Raw genomic sequence first — 17,302 nt, 5'->3', positions numbered from 1 at the left:
GGTAAATAATTATTCCAACTACCTTGGCGGATAAAATTAATGATTACCTTTTGGGTGAGCAAGTTTTGCTCGTATGGCAGGTCCTTCATCGCCACAATGACCCTCATCACCAGGTATACAGCGTTCGCCACTACCAACAACTGGTTCAATATTTATATCAGGATCTTGGACTTCGTCCAAGGAAAGTGCTCTTAGAATTTGGTGTTTCTCAGGATCGCTTATGTATAAATGACCATCGGCTGGTGATACACAGATGTAGTATTGATAAGCCACTTGCGTTGCTCTGAAAGGTAATAAAAGATTAATTTAAACTTTCCTTATAGGAGCCAGTTTTTTTTTTTTTTAATATTAGACATTAATTTACCTTAGCTTGAGAACAGTGTAGACTTTTCCCTCGGGTGTGATACGGCGAACAAGATTGAAATCACCCACATAGATACTGCCATCGGGTCCACTTGTTAGAGCAACTGGTGTTAGGAGTAGTGCGTCTTTCGCTAATCCATTGCAATCTTCGCATTGTAATTTTCTCTGAAGTCCCGTGCCCATGATGACTTTAACCGTACGGGGATATTGTTTGAAATGAAGTGTCGATCCATCGCCTTTTTGCAAAATTCCCTCATGGAAATTGTAGTGATGATGAATATCCAAACCCCAACCGCCAACATCCGAAATATCAACATCGAAACCTTGCAATGTTGCGGTTTGTGTTTCCCAAATGACTGATGGACATGTCGAATGTTGATAGCCAATGGAGATTTTCGCTTGCGCAATACCATAAACCTTTTGCTTATACACATTTCTCTTGTTCCAAGCGAATGTATGCGTTAAATTAGGATCAGCCTCGTATGTTTTTGTATGCAATGAACCCTCAATTTCCACATGTACATGAACATGAGTCAGTGATTTTGGAATAAATGACCCCGTTAGTTGCATTCTCACTGTTGACAAATAGCCCGCAGCCTGACTACTCTGATACATCAGGTGGAGATTCGATCCCGGAATTGCAATACTCTCTTGAACAATCTACAAAAGGGTTTTGTTTTTAAAAAAAAAATTCTAATTTTGATATTAAAGAATGAGAAATTTTTTGATAAATTTACCTGAGTCTCGGCAAAGACCAAACTCTTGCCAGGTAAACCGCCAACTTTTTCGGGCATCCATGTGTCAACAATGATTGGTCGTAGTGTTTCGTGATCGTGCTCCTCGCATGGTCCATTCAATCCAAATAAACCCACTGAAAACCCTGGGAAGCCTATTATATTTTATGGAGTCAATTAATAGAATACTTGAGATTAGGAACAACAATGGACGGCAATTGAACGAGTACACGCACGAACGAGTAGACAACATCACAATGATGAGATCTTACATCAAATTTCAATTATATATATGTATACACTGAACATTGAAGTACTTTCAACACACATAGGGGCCAATTCACTATTATTTGATAAAAAAAATTGCAATCGTGCCAAAAAATAAAATTTAGTTCTTTAGAATTTTCAATTTTTAGGTTAGAAAATAAAATTGAAACGGGGTTCGGTTGTTAAAAATTAAAAAATGTTCTATGTTTCTAATTGACTGGTTATTTTCGGAGATTTTTTTTAGTAGCGACCCACCCCTGCTTGTCACTCTATTAACATTACTATTTCTTTGAATTCAAAAGGTAGACCAGGGCTGGGTAGTCACAAATCACAAAATGTTCGTCGCTTCTGATTTGTGACTACCCAGCCCTGCTCTACCTTTAGAATTCAAAGAAGTAATAATGTTACTAGGGTGATAAGCAGAGGTGGATCGCTACTAAAAGGAGATAAAAATCGATAAAAATTTAGAAAAATTAGTAAAAATAAATAATTAAATGTTGAATAAAATTGTTTTTTTCTTAATAAGTGAATTGACCCTCAAAGGGTATTGGGAAACGAATACAATTAATAATAATCGACTAACACAATATGATGTGAAATATAATTATTTGCAATTTTTTTTTTTTTTGGAGGGGGTTAAGAAATGATTTTCTTTTTTATAAAACACCGAAACGTCCACAAATGTTGATCACAATCAAAAAAAATGTTTTTGATGAAACTATTAAATTTTACATACCAACAGCTGGACTGGGTGGTTGCTTAGATTTTGATGAATCGCCTCCTTCGCTTAAAGTCATTACGACTGGCGGTAGAACCACAATTTGATTCCATGGTACAAAGACTGTTCGCGTGAGAGGCCTGAAAGGACTTCGTTGAAATTGAAGAGTCACTGCACCTCCGCCATTAACGAGAACGTCGAACCTGTTTCGAATCAAATTATTATCATTTGAATACAATTGCACAATTTTGTATGCAATTTTAAAATTTTATTCTTTACATTTAATTTTTCTTTTCACATCGAGTTTTAAAGGATAAAAACAAAATTACAGATAATAATAATAATAATTAATCTCTTATAATTGACTCTTGGAAATTTGTCCGACTGTTATTGGATTTATATAATGTTAATAATTTACGAGATGATAGTGACGTGCAAAGAAAGATTAAAATTACTCTCCCTCTGATATAATGTCTCTATAATGTCATTGGAAAAGTTGAAATTATCACTGGATCAATATATAAGAATATTGGTCTATTAATTATTAGTAATTTCTCTGCTTTCTAAATTAAACTCGTTCTTTTACCTCTCGATTTATTATCATTTTTATAAAATTCTTTACATCATTTTATTAAATTCATATATGTTTTATTACTCTCTGATATTAATTAATTAATGAACAAAAAAAAAGCGTGATAAAAAACTATGAGAATTTAATAGATGAGTTTTAAAAATAAATTATTATGAAATTTTTTTAAATTAATTAAAATTCAAAAAATATCTCCTATAGAATTACATTTGACAAAATTAATTAATAAACTATATTAGGTATATATATTATTAAATTAAATTTATATAAATTATGAAATTCTAAATGAAAAACCATTAATGTAACTTGTTAATTAGTGGAATAAATAATGTGGCTTTTGTGAATATTGTCCTTTAGTAAAATTTTATCGCTATCATTCATTTTCCTAATGGACTTTAAAGCTGTTTAATTTCATTATGGCTAATATTACTTTAGCAATATGAATTAATCCGAATATTTTCCCTCGTGTGTAATTATAACAATTTTTTGTTTTTATGTTTCTAATCGACATGTAAATTTAGAAAAAGATAAAAATATTTGCTTACCATCCACCAGCTCTGGTTAAAGTGAATCCAAATCGTGAGTCTTTGTCAACAGAGACACGAATGCCTACAATTCCAAGTCCTTGTTCCGTAACAACCTGGCCTCGCATAACTGCCACTCGGCTGTTATATAAATTCAAAAAATGATGATCTTTTCCATACTTAATATATATTTTTCAGGGATTCACTTTTGTGTTACCAAGGCGTAGCTGATTTGATTCACAATTTTTATTACTGTTATTATTATTATTATTATTATTACTACCAAAAATTAATCGATTTAATAAAATATCACTCTTTTTTTAAATACAATATTTTTTAAATCCGAATATTTGAATTTTCCCGCCAACGAATCAAAAACTGAACAATATTCAAAAAGCTGCTACCCAACCCTGATATTATCTTATTTTTTCCCGCATTTTTTTCCTAAACAATCGAATAAACTAATTATTGAAAAATTGTCGGGAAAGAAAAAATTTCCTTTTTTTTATATTAATAAGATTACATGAAAAATTTTCATTTTACAAGCATCATAATTTTGAACGCGTTTGTGTTCGTTAAAAGATGCATCAACACAACGGAGGTTCATCGAATCAGCTACACCGTTTGGCGAACGGTTCAGTGCGTTTCAATATTCGCACTTGGCTGCCAATACAATTCGCAATTCAATTTGCGTGCCATTCTAGTCTCGATACAAAGTAGTTACCGCTGCCAATAACCGAATCGAGTAGGTCCGGAACAATGTGGATCCACTTCACAAGGTTTTGCCCGATAAGCATTAAAAGGCCAGACTTTGCGAATCAAGAGGTCGTTTTATTTGCAATTTAAAAAAAAAAGGAAGGAAAAAAAAATTTGATAAAAGCGGATTTGACAGGCGACCTTATTGCGTTTCATGCTTTGTACCTTAACTTGTAACACTGTTAGAAATATCTTTTTTTTTTTCATTTGCAGTTTGTTTGTCACTTTATACAAAGCGGAAGTTAATTTGATATTCGCGATACTATTTGAAAAGTGAGTAAAAAGTTAATTACACTTTATGAATTGAAATTTTTTTTTAAAGTCGATTTTTCTTTTTATATTTATTTTGTTTACTATTATTTTTAAATTGTTTATTAATTATTATTTAATAATAATTATTTATTAATAGTTATTATATTAATAATAAATAGAAAATATTTTAAATAAATAATAAAAAAATGTTTAGTAAAAGATAAAAATAATATTTGTGATATAAAAATGTAGTTAAATAACGGATGAGATGATTTGGAATAATAATTCTCGTATTGTGGTGAGAACTTTGCATTTTGTCGATATATTGAGAGAGATTGTAAAACTTGATTCGCTGATTCTAATAGGAAACTCATTGTGCCATTAGAATGAGCCAATCAAATTTTACAATCATTCGATACTATCGAACAAGAGAATGGCAGTGTAGGGAATATTATGCTCCGTTCATAAGGCACGAATTATTTGATAGTATCGAATGTAATTTTCATTGATTGATTTTAAAATTACAAATATATTTTTCTAAAATGTTTCTACATGAATGTAATTGTTTTGCCAAGGTTGGGTAGGTCTATAATATATTAAACTTATCCATCCCTGTTTTACAAAAAAATGTTTAAATAATTTCTTTTAAATCTCAAAAATTTTTATTCTGTAATCTACAAACTATTGACAATTCTAATTTTAAAAAAAGACTATACTCGACAAGATTAATATTCTTTTTTTTAAAATATTAATTTACGACTTGATTGTTAGAAACTGCCGGCGAAGGAAATAATAATAAAAAAAAAAAGTTCAGTTATTCTTGCAACTCGACGTTAGTTTTGTTATTTTAAAAACTCGAGAGATTTGAAAATTTGAGAGAATATTTTCCTTTCAGAGAACGATCTCTGGGGAATATTTTTCATGAGAGACTACACTCGAGTTTTGCGCTCTCGGGAAGAGAAAACCTGACTTTTCAACATAGCAAGCAGTGTTGCCAACTCGAGACCGCGATTTTGCGGTGTACTCCAAGGTTGGGAATGTATAATACACCATCTCTAGATAATATATGTAGTTATCTAACAACACGAGTATTTTACGACAAAAAAAAAAATAAAAGAATTTAGTAAATTTATGTGGTCAGGTAAAAATGAACTTTTTTTTTGTTACAAAACGAATGTTTTTTGTCGATAAAATTACCAGCCAATCAGAAGTGTGTATTTTAAATTTTGTTAATTATTTTTTCAGGGTACCGATGCTTACTCTGTGTAAATTAGCACAATAGAGTGGAATTGAGAATAAAGTATCACAATCAATTGCGGGGCTTATAGAGTCAGTATTTATTTAATCATTTGTTTGAATAAGAGTGCTTAATATTCCTGTTGTCACTTGTTTGGAATAAAATTCATTGAACCGGAAATTTTTCTTTACTGGAGAAAATGAGTTCTGATTGGTTGGTAAATTAAACTTTTTTTTTATGCTTCCTTGTTTTTCCTAGTAGTTTTTCTAAATATTTTTGGTGGGGTATGAACGTAGCTTAAGTATAATGACTGGAAAGTTACCAAAGTTATTTTCGATCAACTATTGCACCCTGCTCTAGTGAAAATTTAGTGACTATAGTAACTTAATTTTAACTAGAATGTCACTAAATTGTCGCTAGAGCAGAGTGCGGTAGTTCATCGAGAATTGTGACAAATTGGAACTTTGGCCAGTGGGCATCTTCCCGAGTTTTTATCGTCTGACAGGGATGGATAGGTTTAAAATATTTTGAACTTATCCATCCTTGTTTCCCATTTCTGGTCAGTCCAGAGATGGGAAGCTTTCATTTCTATTGTATAGAAAAGCAGAATATGAACGCAGCTTTAGGTTCTAGTAACTAATTACTATCATTTCAGGGATGGTTAAGTTTAATATAACATTATTTATCTCATTGCAAAATTACAGCCAGGGATGGATAGGTATTTAATCTAGTTATTTTTTTCACCCACTTTAAGCTTTTTTTATGAAATTTTTCTCGATTATTACATAACACTATTAAAGAAAAGTGTTAATATTTCAAAAAAGTGCAACATTTTTTTAACAAAGAAATTTCTAACAGTGCTGATCGATTTATTCAAGAGATGACGCTCTTTTCGCATTTCGGGACAAATGGCAGCCAGGATTGATTTTTTGATACACATTGAACCACATACTGTGGATAAACCTAGGTCAAAGATCATATAAAATGGAATTTCATGCACTTATAAAATATCATTAGGATTTGTAATGTATAGACGTAAATGATGTACAATAAAATTAAGGATTGATAAATGTAGGTAATTTTTTTTTTTTTTTTTTTTCTTTTTGGCAATAAGTCGAAATATTATCAAGCTGATATAATGTTAAAGCAGTCACGTGTGTATATGTGCTGAATATAATGAAATCAATAGGTACCAGGTATATAAACTGTGTAACACAGTTTATTATTATTATTATATATATACATTCGAGAGAAGGGGGGGGGGGGGGTGATTTGCCGGGGATGTAGATTCGCGCGCGCGTGCGTATTGTATATCTGCAATTGTGTATGTGCCAGTGTATCAAGTGCGCGCATGTGTGACATATACTATATATATGTATATATATGTGTGTGGGTTTGAGGCGACAGATATTAAGGCCTTTCTCCAATAGGAACCTAAACTTTTGCGTTGCGTGACTGACGCGTTGATTTTAGCATTGGTTGCCAATAGCAACCGACGCAATGCATACGCAACGCAAGAGTTTAAGATCCTATTGGAGAAAGGCCTTTACTCAGTCCCTAAGGAACTGCATAGGGGAAATCATATTGGTCCTTGGAGGATCGTACACGTATCAACTTTCTCACTATCGATCCTGCAACGAATCGATTTGTCCCACTAACACCAACATAACAGGAACAAAAAAAAATAGAAATCCTCAGTAAAAGAAATTATTAAAGATTCTTTCATTTAAATGGTCGAGTCTATAAACTAATTTTTCTTTTTTAATAAAAAAAAACTGAAAATTCTACAATTTTCTTTAGTTTGAAAATTTTATTTTTTCTTTTTAAATTCGCCAGTTTTGCTCGAGAAAAAAAAATTCCCCATAATTCGATATTACTAGATCGTAACTAGAAATTAAAGAAAATAATTATCAAATCATTTTTCTTCTATTTTTCTCTTCCCTTGTTATATCTAATATACGGAATTTTTTTTCCGACTAAAACTGGCGTTTCTTTTTCAATTTTATTTAATTTTACCAGTTTTACATTTTATGAATATTGAAAATAATTCACTAAAAAAAAAAAAACAAGCTGCAGTATAGGAAAGAAAGCCATTTAATAGCGAGTGATTAACCCTTTAATTGCCAATTTATTTTATAGAAAAAAGAAATATATGTTTTATGGAAAATATATTTTTTTTATGGAGTTGTTAAAATTTTAAAGCTTTTTAAAAATTGGGGGCCTTTAAAAATCTTTTTACGGAAAAGTCAATTTTTTTTTCATCCGTAAATAATAATCACTTTTGAAGAAGAAAATAATAGTTTTTTTTGCAAAAATAAAATAAAAATGCAGTAATGTTTTTATATTGGAAAAATGTTTTTCTTTTTTTTTTTTTTAATTAAAACAATTATGTTAACTTTTGAAAATTGACAATTAAAGGGTTATTTCTGAAGCTGTTCTAAAAATTGAAATTTAATTGCAATTCTTCTTTTTCTTTTTTTTAAGCACTTACTTTCAATTTTTCAAATTTATTAAAAGATTGATAATTTAGTTAGACTTACCCTCTATATTTAATATTGAAACTTGATATCAAATATCAGCTCTTGAATAGTTTCTTTTTCTGAGTTTAAAACAAGGCTCTGCCAATATCTTACTTTTCTATTGTTAAATATTATTTTTTTTTTGTTTCGAGTAAATAAATCGTAAATATTGTAATGAGGATAAGAAATTATGTGTACGTTAAATACAGTATTTACGTAACAAACCGTATTTTACGTAACGTACGTTATTTTACATAACAAATCGTATTTTATGTAACCCAAATACGTTACTGTTTAAAACAGTTTAATTATTGAAATTTTCTTCATAATTTCATTATTTTTTTCAATGACTTTCATGTCTTTGATAGAAATTGGATAGTTTTATTTTCGCAATTTGTTTTTGCGAAATTAAAAGAAAAAGAAGAGATTCTAAAGGAATTGGAAATTTTTCAATACATCTTAAAGTGAGTCTTTTTATAGAAAACCTTATTTTCTCTCTTTCTTTCTCTTTAATCTCGAAAACAAAATTTTTTTTTCTTTTTTTTTTAATTATCTACAAGTTGATTTTAATATAGAAAAGTAAGTTAAATGAAAAAAGAAAAAAAGGATGAATTGAAAGAGCCTTGTTGGTATGGAAAATATTTGTTGTGTTATAAAAAGAACATTTTTTTTTTTTTTATTATTCGTTGTTGATGAAGAAACTTGAAAACACGGCCAAGTGCCGATCCTCCAAGAAAGTCTCAGCGATAGGTGGCAGGCACTGTCATCACTACTGTAAATCATGGGAAACCATAATAACGTGATATGACAACATAATACAATTGAAAATACACGGATATCTTCAAGACAGACGCCAAACCTATATAATGATGAATTTAAAGAGGAAAAAAAAAAATAATTAAAAAAAAAATATACAACGAAATAATGAAAATCCGATGTGTTATTTTTTTTTTGGCTCGTAAACGCGTTTATTGTGATTTGAACAGTTGGTGAAATGTTGCTCGATTTTTCTTTTAAATTTTATAAACGATTCAAGTCACGTATTTTTTTTTTTTTTTTTTTGAGGGAAAAAATCCTCAACTTTATGTCGCAAATAAATAAATTTAAAACGAGCATCATTTCAAAAACATAATATATACACGCGAAATAGAAATAAATTCGTTATTGTATTTTTTTTTATTTCTAATATTAATTTTTCATGGCACGAAATATTTTTGACGCTTGTTAAAAATTGATGATTTAGAAACGGCATCGGGTTTAATTTAAGTGGATTACTTTTTTCTTTCTTTCCTTCTTTTCTTTTTTTTTTTTTTTTTGTTTGTTGATACGGTTGGATTGGATAAAGACAGACACAAGGTTTTGGTTTGGATAATTTTTCAAGGACAATTGGTAGATTTTTAAGACGCAGACAAGGGACGTTGGGACGAAGGGTTTCGGGTTCGTTTTATTTTTTATTTCCTCCGCGTTTAATTAACAGTCCGACAAATTTGCCGATTGTTAATTTATTCCTCCCACCCCAGTGGCCCTCTTTGCAAATAAATACAGTACCCGGTCGCGTTATCTTTATTTGCACATGACCCGTGTATAGGCACTTTTGTCAATTAAGAAGATAAAAAAAAAAGAGAGACAAAAACAAATGATCAAGTGTTGATGAATCAGTCGGCGATGTGTGTTTTAGGTTGCCCATCGAAGTCTCATTTTCGATATATAACCTTTGATTTTGTTTACTTTTTTTAAATTTAGAATCTCAATTCAAAAATTTACACTTATAAAAAATTACATAATATACAGTGTTTTACGTAAAAAGTAGTATTTTACGTAATTTACCTATTTACGTAAAGGTATGTTACGTACTGCCTACTTACATAACACCGTATTTTGCGTAAATTTTTGTGTATAATTGTGAAAAAATTTTAACGAATTGAGATCCTATCTTTTTTGTTTTTTTAAAATGTATTTGCGTAACTTTTGTGATAATGGAATAAAATTCTAAAGGTACGATTACAGTTGTGCTTTTATTCGATATATCGAATCTAAAGGTGCATTCACATGTTGTCGTAAAAGAAAAAGTAAAGGAATACCAATCACATTTACGACATGTGAATGGACCTTAAGTTCAGTGTATTTTTTTTGAATAATTATTAGAATTTTATGACACCAACTGTTATCGTATAAAGAATTATTTTTTCAATTTTTTTTTTTTTTTGTAAGAGAGATGATACAGGGATGGGCAAGCTAAGTGTGTGGATGCTAAGGACGTTCACTATAGATATAATTCGACAAGGTACGCATAGTGCAAGCCTGGCAGTAACATAAACAACACAAGACCAATTTTTTAATAATAAAAATACGTTAGCATATAATACTAATACAAGGTCTTTGACGCACTAGAGGACAAGAAATAGACAAGACATAACAGAAAAGAAAAACAACAATCTGACGACATACCACAGATAACACAGAGTAGACAGGTTTTAGTACTGTTTTTGCAGTACATAAATATTTGTATATGGTACGTGGTTTTTGTTCGAAGGACAGTACTGGCATTATGTCTCTAACGTCGAGGCGTACATCCGACGACAATTGGTGATAGGGAAAGAGGAGGTAGAGAAACTTCCCTCCCTCCCCCCTTCCTTCACGTCCCCCCCAAAACGTTGTCACGAAGTATGAACGATCGGACGAGCGTGACAGCTGGGAAAACTAATAGTTACGCTACTATTGCGGGCACGAGCAGAGAACAACGACGCGGACTACGTGACGTGAGTGTATGCATTGAACACGTAGAAAATGTCAACTTCAAGTTATTCCTTCGACCGTTTAGCTTCAGCCTTCTGGAAATTCCGGGATTCAAAATCGATTTTTAGAATATACCCAAGTTGGACAATTTCCCATCCCTGGTCTCTAGTTACATTTTTTTTAATGTACAGATTTTGTTATTGAATTTTTTTTCATGCCAAATTTAAATTCTTCTTGGAATATTTTTAGTTCTATTTATTTTTCTTTCCAAACTAAATCGAATTGTGAACTCACCTTAAAGTATAAAATATCGATATCTAGGTGAATTTCTAGCAATATTTGAATACATTGTTTCTGATTGGTTCGTAATATTTCCATAAATGACCAGCCAATCAGAATTCTTTATCAAAAATGTTACCCATCTCATGAAATCGTAATTTTATGCTCTATTGTTTTCTTCCAGGGAAAAAGAATTTCATGAAAGAAGAAACTCATTAAAATTCTGTTTTGGTAAGTTTATAAAAAATTTTTTTTTCAAAAATAGTTAATTAAACTACCATATTTTTATTAAGATGGAATGTTTAACATTTAACCAAACAGAATGGGATGATAAAAAAAAATTGTAACATAACCAATAAACATTTTTTGTTTTAATTATTAATGCTCTCTTTCTTTAAGGAGAAAAGAACTTTGGTAAAAAGTTTAAAGTAATAAAAGTTGGGAAATTATAGGTTAGAAAAACTTGGGAAAGGAAATTTTTGTTTCAACTCCCCTTTCCCTTTTTTTACCAAAAGAGTAAGTTTCAAATGAGATAAATTTTGGGTAAATCAAGTGCAACTATTTGGCTCGGGAGAAATTTCGTTATTGGTCGTCGAGAAGGAAGGAAAAAATTTGCAATTCGAAAAACTTGTGAGGCAGTGCCAAGCTTCTTTTGTCATCCGGAATTTCCATAGCGCTTACGGAGTCGAATATTCAGAATGTCGACCTAATTTTCGACATTTGAAAGTTCGCTGGCTAATTTCGGGACCAAGTTTGGTCAACGTTAACCAAACATCTTTTCTCTTTACTTAGGACTCTGCTTGTACCCGCGTACAAACGTTACATTAATATTAAAAATGAAAACTAATCATAAAATGCAGCGTTCCCTTTTATAAAAAAAATTCCCCGCATTAATTAAATTTTCTTTTTTTCTTATAAATCTTAATATAGTCTTTGTACTATTTTATTATTCATATGAATCAAAAAAAAATTGGAAACCAAGTCTCGATTTTTTTTTTAAAAAAGGAAAATTTTTTTCTAATCTTTATCTTTTTTTTTCTTTTTAAGGAATCTAAAAAGGGACGCTGCAAAAGAAACAATTTTTTTTGTCGAAGACAGAGTACGACTTGACGCAAGACAAGTTCACACAGCACTGGGATAAAGGTATTTATATGAAAAGCAATAAACAGTGTGATAAGAATAGTAACAAAAGGAAAGTGTATTACGAGAAACAAGCGGAGACGATTTTTAAAAACAGCAACGCAAAAGAAGATTTTGAATTTTTGTTTTTTTAGACGAACAACAACAAAAAGATTTATATATATAAAGAAAAAGAATTGTGTCATTTTGTACATTTAAGATAACAAAAAAATAAAAAAATATTCACTTATCAGCAAGAATAAAAGTAAAATAAAGGCGGAACAGGCTAATAAATTGAGGGAGCTCATACGAAATAAAAAACAAAAAAAAAATACATGTAAAGATGATATAATGAAACGAGCGACGAGCATTAAGATGGTTGGACATGAACGATTTAGCGAGAGCTGAGCTGCAACTTACCGCGGTGTAAAGGAACTCCAGAACGCACTACGTGTGGGAAAAAACCAACGAGAAGAAAGGGCGTTACCACACGGTCACAAGAACCCACGTTTTGCGGTCAATACGCAGCATCGCAATTTGCGATTTTAATCCCCCCTCCATATTTTTGAAAAAAAAGAAATTCCCATGGGTATTTTTAATTTTTCTAACTTCATTTATTTTTCAAAATAAGATTTTCCCCTTATTCGTTTTCCTCTTCTTTTTTTTATTGTCATGATTTTTTTCCCCGTCCCTTGATAATAAAAAGAGAAAAATGAATCTTAAATGGCACTTTTTTGCGCATGGGATTATTTTTTTTTTTCTACATGGGGGGTTGATACGAATTGGATCAGGGTCTTACCCTCTTTTTTTTAGGGTTTTCTTGTAACAATCGAATTAATTTTCCAACACTATATAGGAAATGTTAATTTTCCAGTAGCGGAAACGAGTAAGCGAACGCTCCTTGCAATGCTGCGTATTGCCATTTTACAGAAACAATAGACGTAGACACACACTAATCAAGCTCACCCAACGGACACGCGATCGTTTCAGCCACGCACATGAACTCAATCACTCTCAGACTCATTCAACATAGAGTGGTATAAAAAACATATGACGGACACAAGTTGGAAACTACGTAACAAAAACACATTTATATATAATTATAGTGACACTTGATAACAGTTTGACGATTATTTCTCCTAGTCCTTCATTTTCACTATTTATTTTTTTTTTATGAAATCGATGTCTTAAAGTATCTCTCGTATCCATCAGCTTTTTAATCTTCCACATATGTGCTTACACAAAAGTGCTTTTGAAGTACTTGGAATGAAAAAAAAAAAATTCTCCTCGGTGAAAAACGACAAAAAAAGCGGTGTTATTCTCTCACAATTTCAAACTTGTGTCTACCATATTGATGGAACTATTTTTGATCGTCGGATCGAGACGTTCTTATATATATATTGTCTTTGTGTTCTAGGTGATAAAGTGACTCTTTGCCCAGAATTCTTATTGGGCGTCCCGATCCGACGTCTTTTTATATTCTAAACACGTTTTTTTTTATAAGACATATAAACGTTTTTTTTAGACACGTTTCTTTTATAGACTTTTTTTCTGAAAATACGTTTTCTTCAATATAAAAAAAAGTTTTACCATGAATTTCGTTTTATTTCGAATTTTTTTTTTTTTTTGACAATCGCGATTGATTGGATACGCGGCGGCAAATCAAATATAAGAAAAATGAGAAACACAAAAACAAAAGTATATAAAATACGTGAAAGCAAACAACACTGAAATAAAATTATTCACCCGCAAACGACACTATGTTGTTAGTCGTGAATTTTGAATTTTGGCCGCATTTGGGCTTGGGTTTTTTTTCTCATTTTTTTTTTTTTTTTTTTTTTTTTTTTTTTTTTTTTTGAAGGGGGTGGTTTTGGTAGGGTTTACACACAAAAGGAGCAACACTAGACAACGTACACGAACCCCTCGAATACCAGTCGCACCACGAAATTGTAAATATGTATTCACCTCGCATCACTCTCGGAAAAATGAACTCCATCCTTCTTTGCATGATTGGGGGGAATTTCTTGAATGTTATTTAACTTTGATATTAGTTACTAAAAAATATTTTACTTTCTGTTACAGGTGAAAGGACTATTTGCAAAAATCCACTATTTGGAAAGTTTTTCATACTAAATGATGAATAATTTTTATGCTTCCTGCAATGATTATTATTACCTGTAGTACGGTAATTAAAAATTCTAAGGATCCAATGTTTGGAAGTGTTTTCATACTAGATAATGAATAATTTTTATTAGTGTCGAAATATTTGGGAAGTCGACAACTACATAATCCAATTTATATGGAAGTTTTTCATACTAGATGATGAATAATTTTTTTGCTGCCTGCAATTTTTATCATTGCAGTATGAAAGTTGAAAACTACAAGAATCCAGGGTTGGAAGTTTTTCATACTAGATAATGAATAATTTTTTATTCGGCCGAAAATTCATTTTTAGAAAGTTTTTTATACTAGATTATTTTTAATTAGAAAAAAGCTTCTGACATTTTTTTAATTTTTAGACGGTATAACAATTTTCGGTTCTTTGACAATAAATTGTAGTTTTTTTTTTAAAGATTCCGATACAAATATAGTAAAAAATTAATCAGGATAATGTCGATATCTAGGTCATCGTTTGAAACTATATAGAATTTTGAATGAGAACTCGGTCGATTAGTATATTCTGGTTTTCAGTTGATCGAGAAGCGGAACGTCTACTTTGTGTTCAAAGTTTCATTGAACGTTGGAAAATGAGCGCCCGTCATGAACTTTGTAACCGTCACATTAACGGGCAACATATACATATATAGCCGGGAGGAATCTAAGTAGAAGTAAAGCAATGACAAGGTCCTTTGATCGTCAGTGCTTCCGAGGTGATCGTCGGTGCTCCTGGCATTTGAGGGAGGGAATTGGGGTTAGGGGCGGGGGTGGTTTGATACACGAGGAAAGGGATGGTCCAAAGGTGACAGAATCGACATCCCCCACCCACAAAAAAGAGGTGGATGGGTGAAGTTTTCTCCTCCGACAACAACACGGTTCTCTGCACCGATGCAACTTGGGTGGCCCGTTCTTACCGAGTACAATTGATCGAAACAAATATTCTTGACAATCGATACGCTCTCTCACAACAGGGGAATACATTTGTCGAGTTGGAAAGTACAAAGTTGGAATTTTTTCTTTTTTTTTTTTGTTTTATTTCTTCTTTTTCAAAAGAAAGATTATATTGCCCGTGGCATTGGCCGTTCGGATTATCAAAGAGGGATTCCGGTTTGTCAAGTCTCTCGAAAAAGCGTCTCAAGATTTTTTTTTTATATCAAATTGGAATTTCAATGTTTTGAGTTAACACAAAGGGAATCGAATTTTTGCGCAAGAGTTAGAGAATTAGCTTTGCAAGTGGAGAAGGTATAAAGAGAGAGAGAAAAAGGAGATGGTATTTGATGATGAAAAAGAGGAACTTTTTATTTAAATTCAAGACGGGAGGGCTCTTATAGAAAAAGGAATTATTTTATTCAACTACATGGACATTGCATTTGAAAATGATTCACAAGCGAGTAGTAAAAAAAAATTTTTTAAATAAAAAACAGATAGTTTTTTTTTAGCAAAATTGTAATTAGGATCAATTCCCCTATTGTGAGTTTTTTTTTGCGTACGATCAAGTTTGCCAATTAGTACTTTCGATATAGCCATGCACCAATTAAATATCATGGTTTCATCAATAAGCGACGTTATCAAATACGAGCGACGATTTTCAACGATTTTAATTTTTATTATCCAGTAACCGTTCGAGGCATGCTTTTTAAATTTTTAAGAGAAAAAAAAGACAACTAAACGCGTGTCATGCCAAAATAGTAACGAAACCGTATCCGAATTTTTTACCAGTTCTTTTTTTTTCATTTTTGTTGGTCACTGAAATCTTTACCGAACTCTATACTCATCAGACGCTTGGGTTTCAATCGAGTTCCAAATTTTTTTTTTTTAATTGACTAAGAAAAAGTATCTCGAAAAATGTATTCTTAAATTATTGAATTATAAGTGGAGTTTAATTGAAACTGAAGCGTCTGACGAGGCAGATGGTAATCAATATTGATTAGTCACTGCAATTTTCTATTTTTTAAAATATCACGGTGTCTGTCTTTAAACGTATCCTAAAAACAAAACCTACCTTTCACCGTACTCGTCCGTGTGTGCGTAACTCTGTACGCTGTTCTCTTCGATTAGAAATTTGACGCGTTGATAAAAGGATGCAGTTACACTTGGTGGCTGCTTTCGGAGAAGAACCTCAACAGGATCATTGCTGGCAAGGCACATTATGTGATCAGCGCACGCTTCATGTGAACAGCACTCACTATCCGAACAGTCGATCATTCCATCTGGAGGATCGTCATTTATTAACAAAAAAAAAAAAGAATTATTATTTAATAATCTCCATTAAGATTTTTTTTGTTTTCATTTTTAAGTAGTTTTATATACAATACTTTATATTTCTTTATGATGAAAATTTAAATATTTCCGGGATTATCTTTCATGGATAAAGGAAAAAATGGATATCAAATAAAGAAGTATATTTATCTTCTTTGGCAAAATAAAGAGAGCCGAGAGATCATTAAAATTTTCAATTATCCTTTGACATTTTTCTTCCTATCGAATTACTCAATCGTTATTGGAAATTCTCAAAGCCCTTATGAGATATATATATAGTCTCGTCGCGAATATAATCTTTGCTTCGAATATGAAATCAAAAGAAATTTCAACTTTCACGAAACAATCGAGAAATTGCTATTATTATCATCAAATTCAGGAAATATTTTTTTTTACAATGAATTTTCAAGGGAAAAAAAACAACTTACCCTTGTCGTTATCAATCTCATCTTTACATTCCATCTCGAGGGGGATACTGCAATCCCTGCCAGCCCAACCGGTTGCACAATCACAGCTGTATTCACCATCAAGGAGACTGCACAACCCATGCCGGCTGCACGATTTCTCACAACCAGCTAAATGGAAATACACATTTTTTATTGGTTCCTAAAATTTTTCTTTCATTATTTAATACTCACGCAATGTACAATGTTTTCCATTCCAACCCTGACTACATACGCATGTACCATTTTTACATTGTCCATGCTCTGCACATCTTGGATCACAAGGTTTCTGATCACATTTCGCTCCCGTCCAATCGTCGTGACATCTGGGAAAAGATTTTTATTTTCTT

The 17,302-nt window shown here is 31.4% G+C and overlaps 1 protein-coding gene across 7 annotated transcripts in view; it reads right to left on the bottom strand.

The window, feature by feature from the left end:
• The window catches only part of LOC127280594 (teneurin-a), a 481,913-nt gene that overhangs the window by 8,653 nt on the left and 455,958 nt on the right, over nt 1-17,302 (bottom strand). For 5 of the 7 annotated variants that reach the window (XM_051303681.1, XM_051303685.1, XM_051303682.1 and 2 more), the window contains 9 exons: nt 17,148-17,278; nt 16,938-17,084; nt 16,253-16,460; nt 12,514-12,540; nt 3,217-3,336; nt 2,101-2,285; nt 1,101-1,252; nt 365-1,023; nt 48-283 (listed from right to left, as the gene is read on the bottom strand). In XM_051303681.1, the coding sequence (XP_051159638.1) occupies nt 48-283; nt 365-1,023; nt 1,101-1,252; nt 2,101-2,285; nt 3,217-3,336; nt 12,514-12,540; nt 16,253-16,460; nt 16,938-17,084; nt 17,148-17,278 (1,865 nt within the window). The remainder of the gene's footprint in view (nt 1-47; nt 284-364; nt 1,024-1,100; nt 1,253-2,100; nt 2,286-3,216; nt 3,337-12,513; nt 12,541-16,252; nt 16,461-16,937; nt 17,085-17,147; nt 17,279-17,302) is intronic. The other 2 variants (XM_051303683.1, XM_051303684.1) reach the window with 2 other exon arrangements.

Source organism: Leptopilina boulardi, unplaced genomic scaffold (genome assembly GCF_019393585.1).
Source record: "Leptopilina boulardi isolate dan_hultmark-lab unplaced genomic scaffold, ZJU_Lbou_2.1 LbouV2_248, whole genome shotgun sequence".
Lineage (NCBI taxonomy): Eukaryota > Metazoa > Arthropoda > Insecta > Hymenoptera > Figitidae > Leptopilina > Leptopilina boulardi.
The sequence above is the reverse complement of the archived record's forward strand: the minus strand, read 5'-3'. Positions and strand labels throughout refer to the sequence as shown.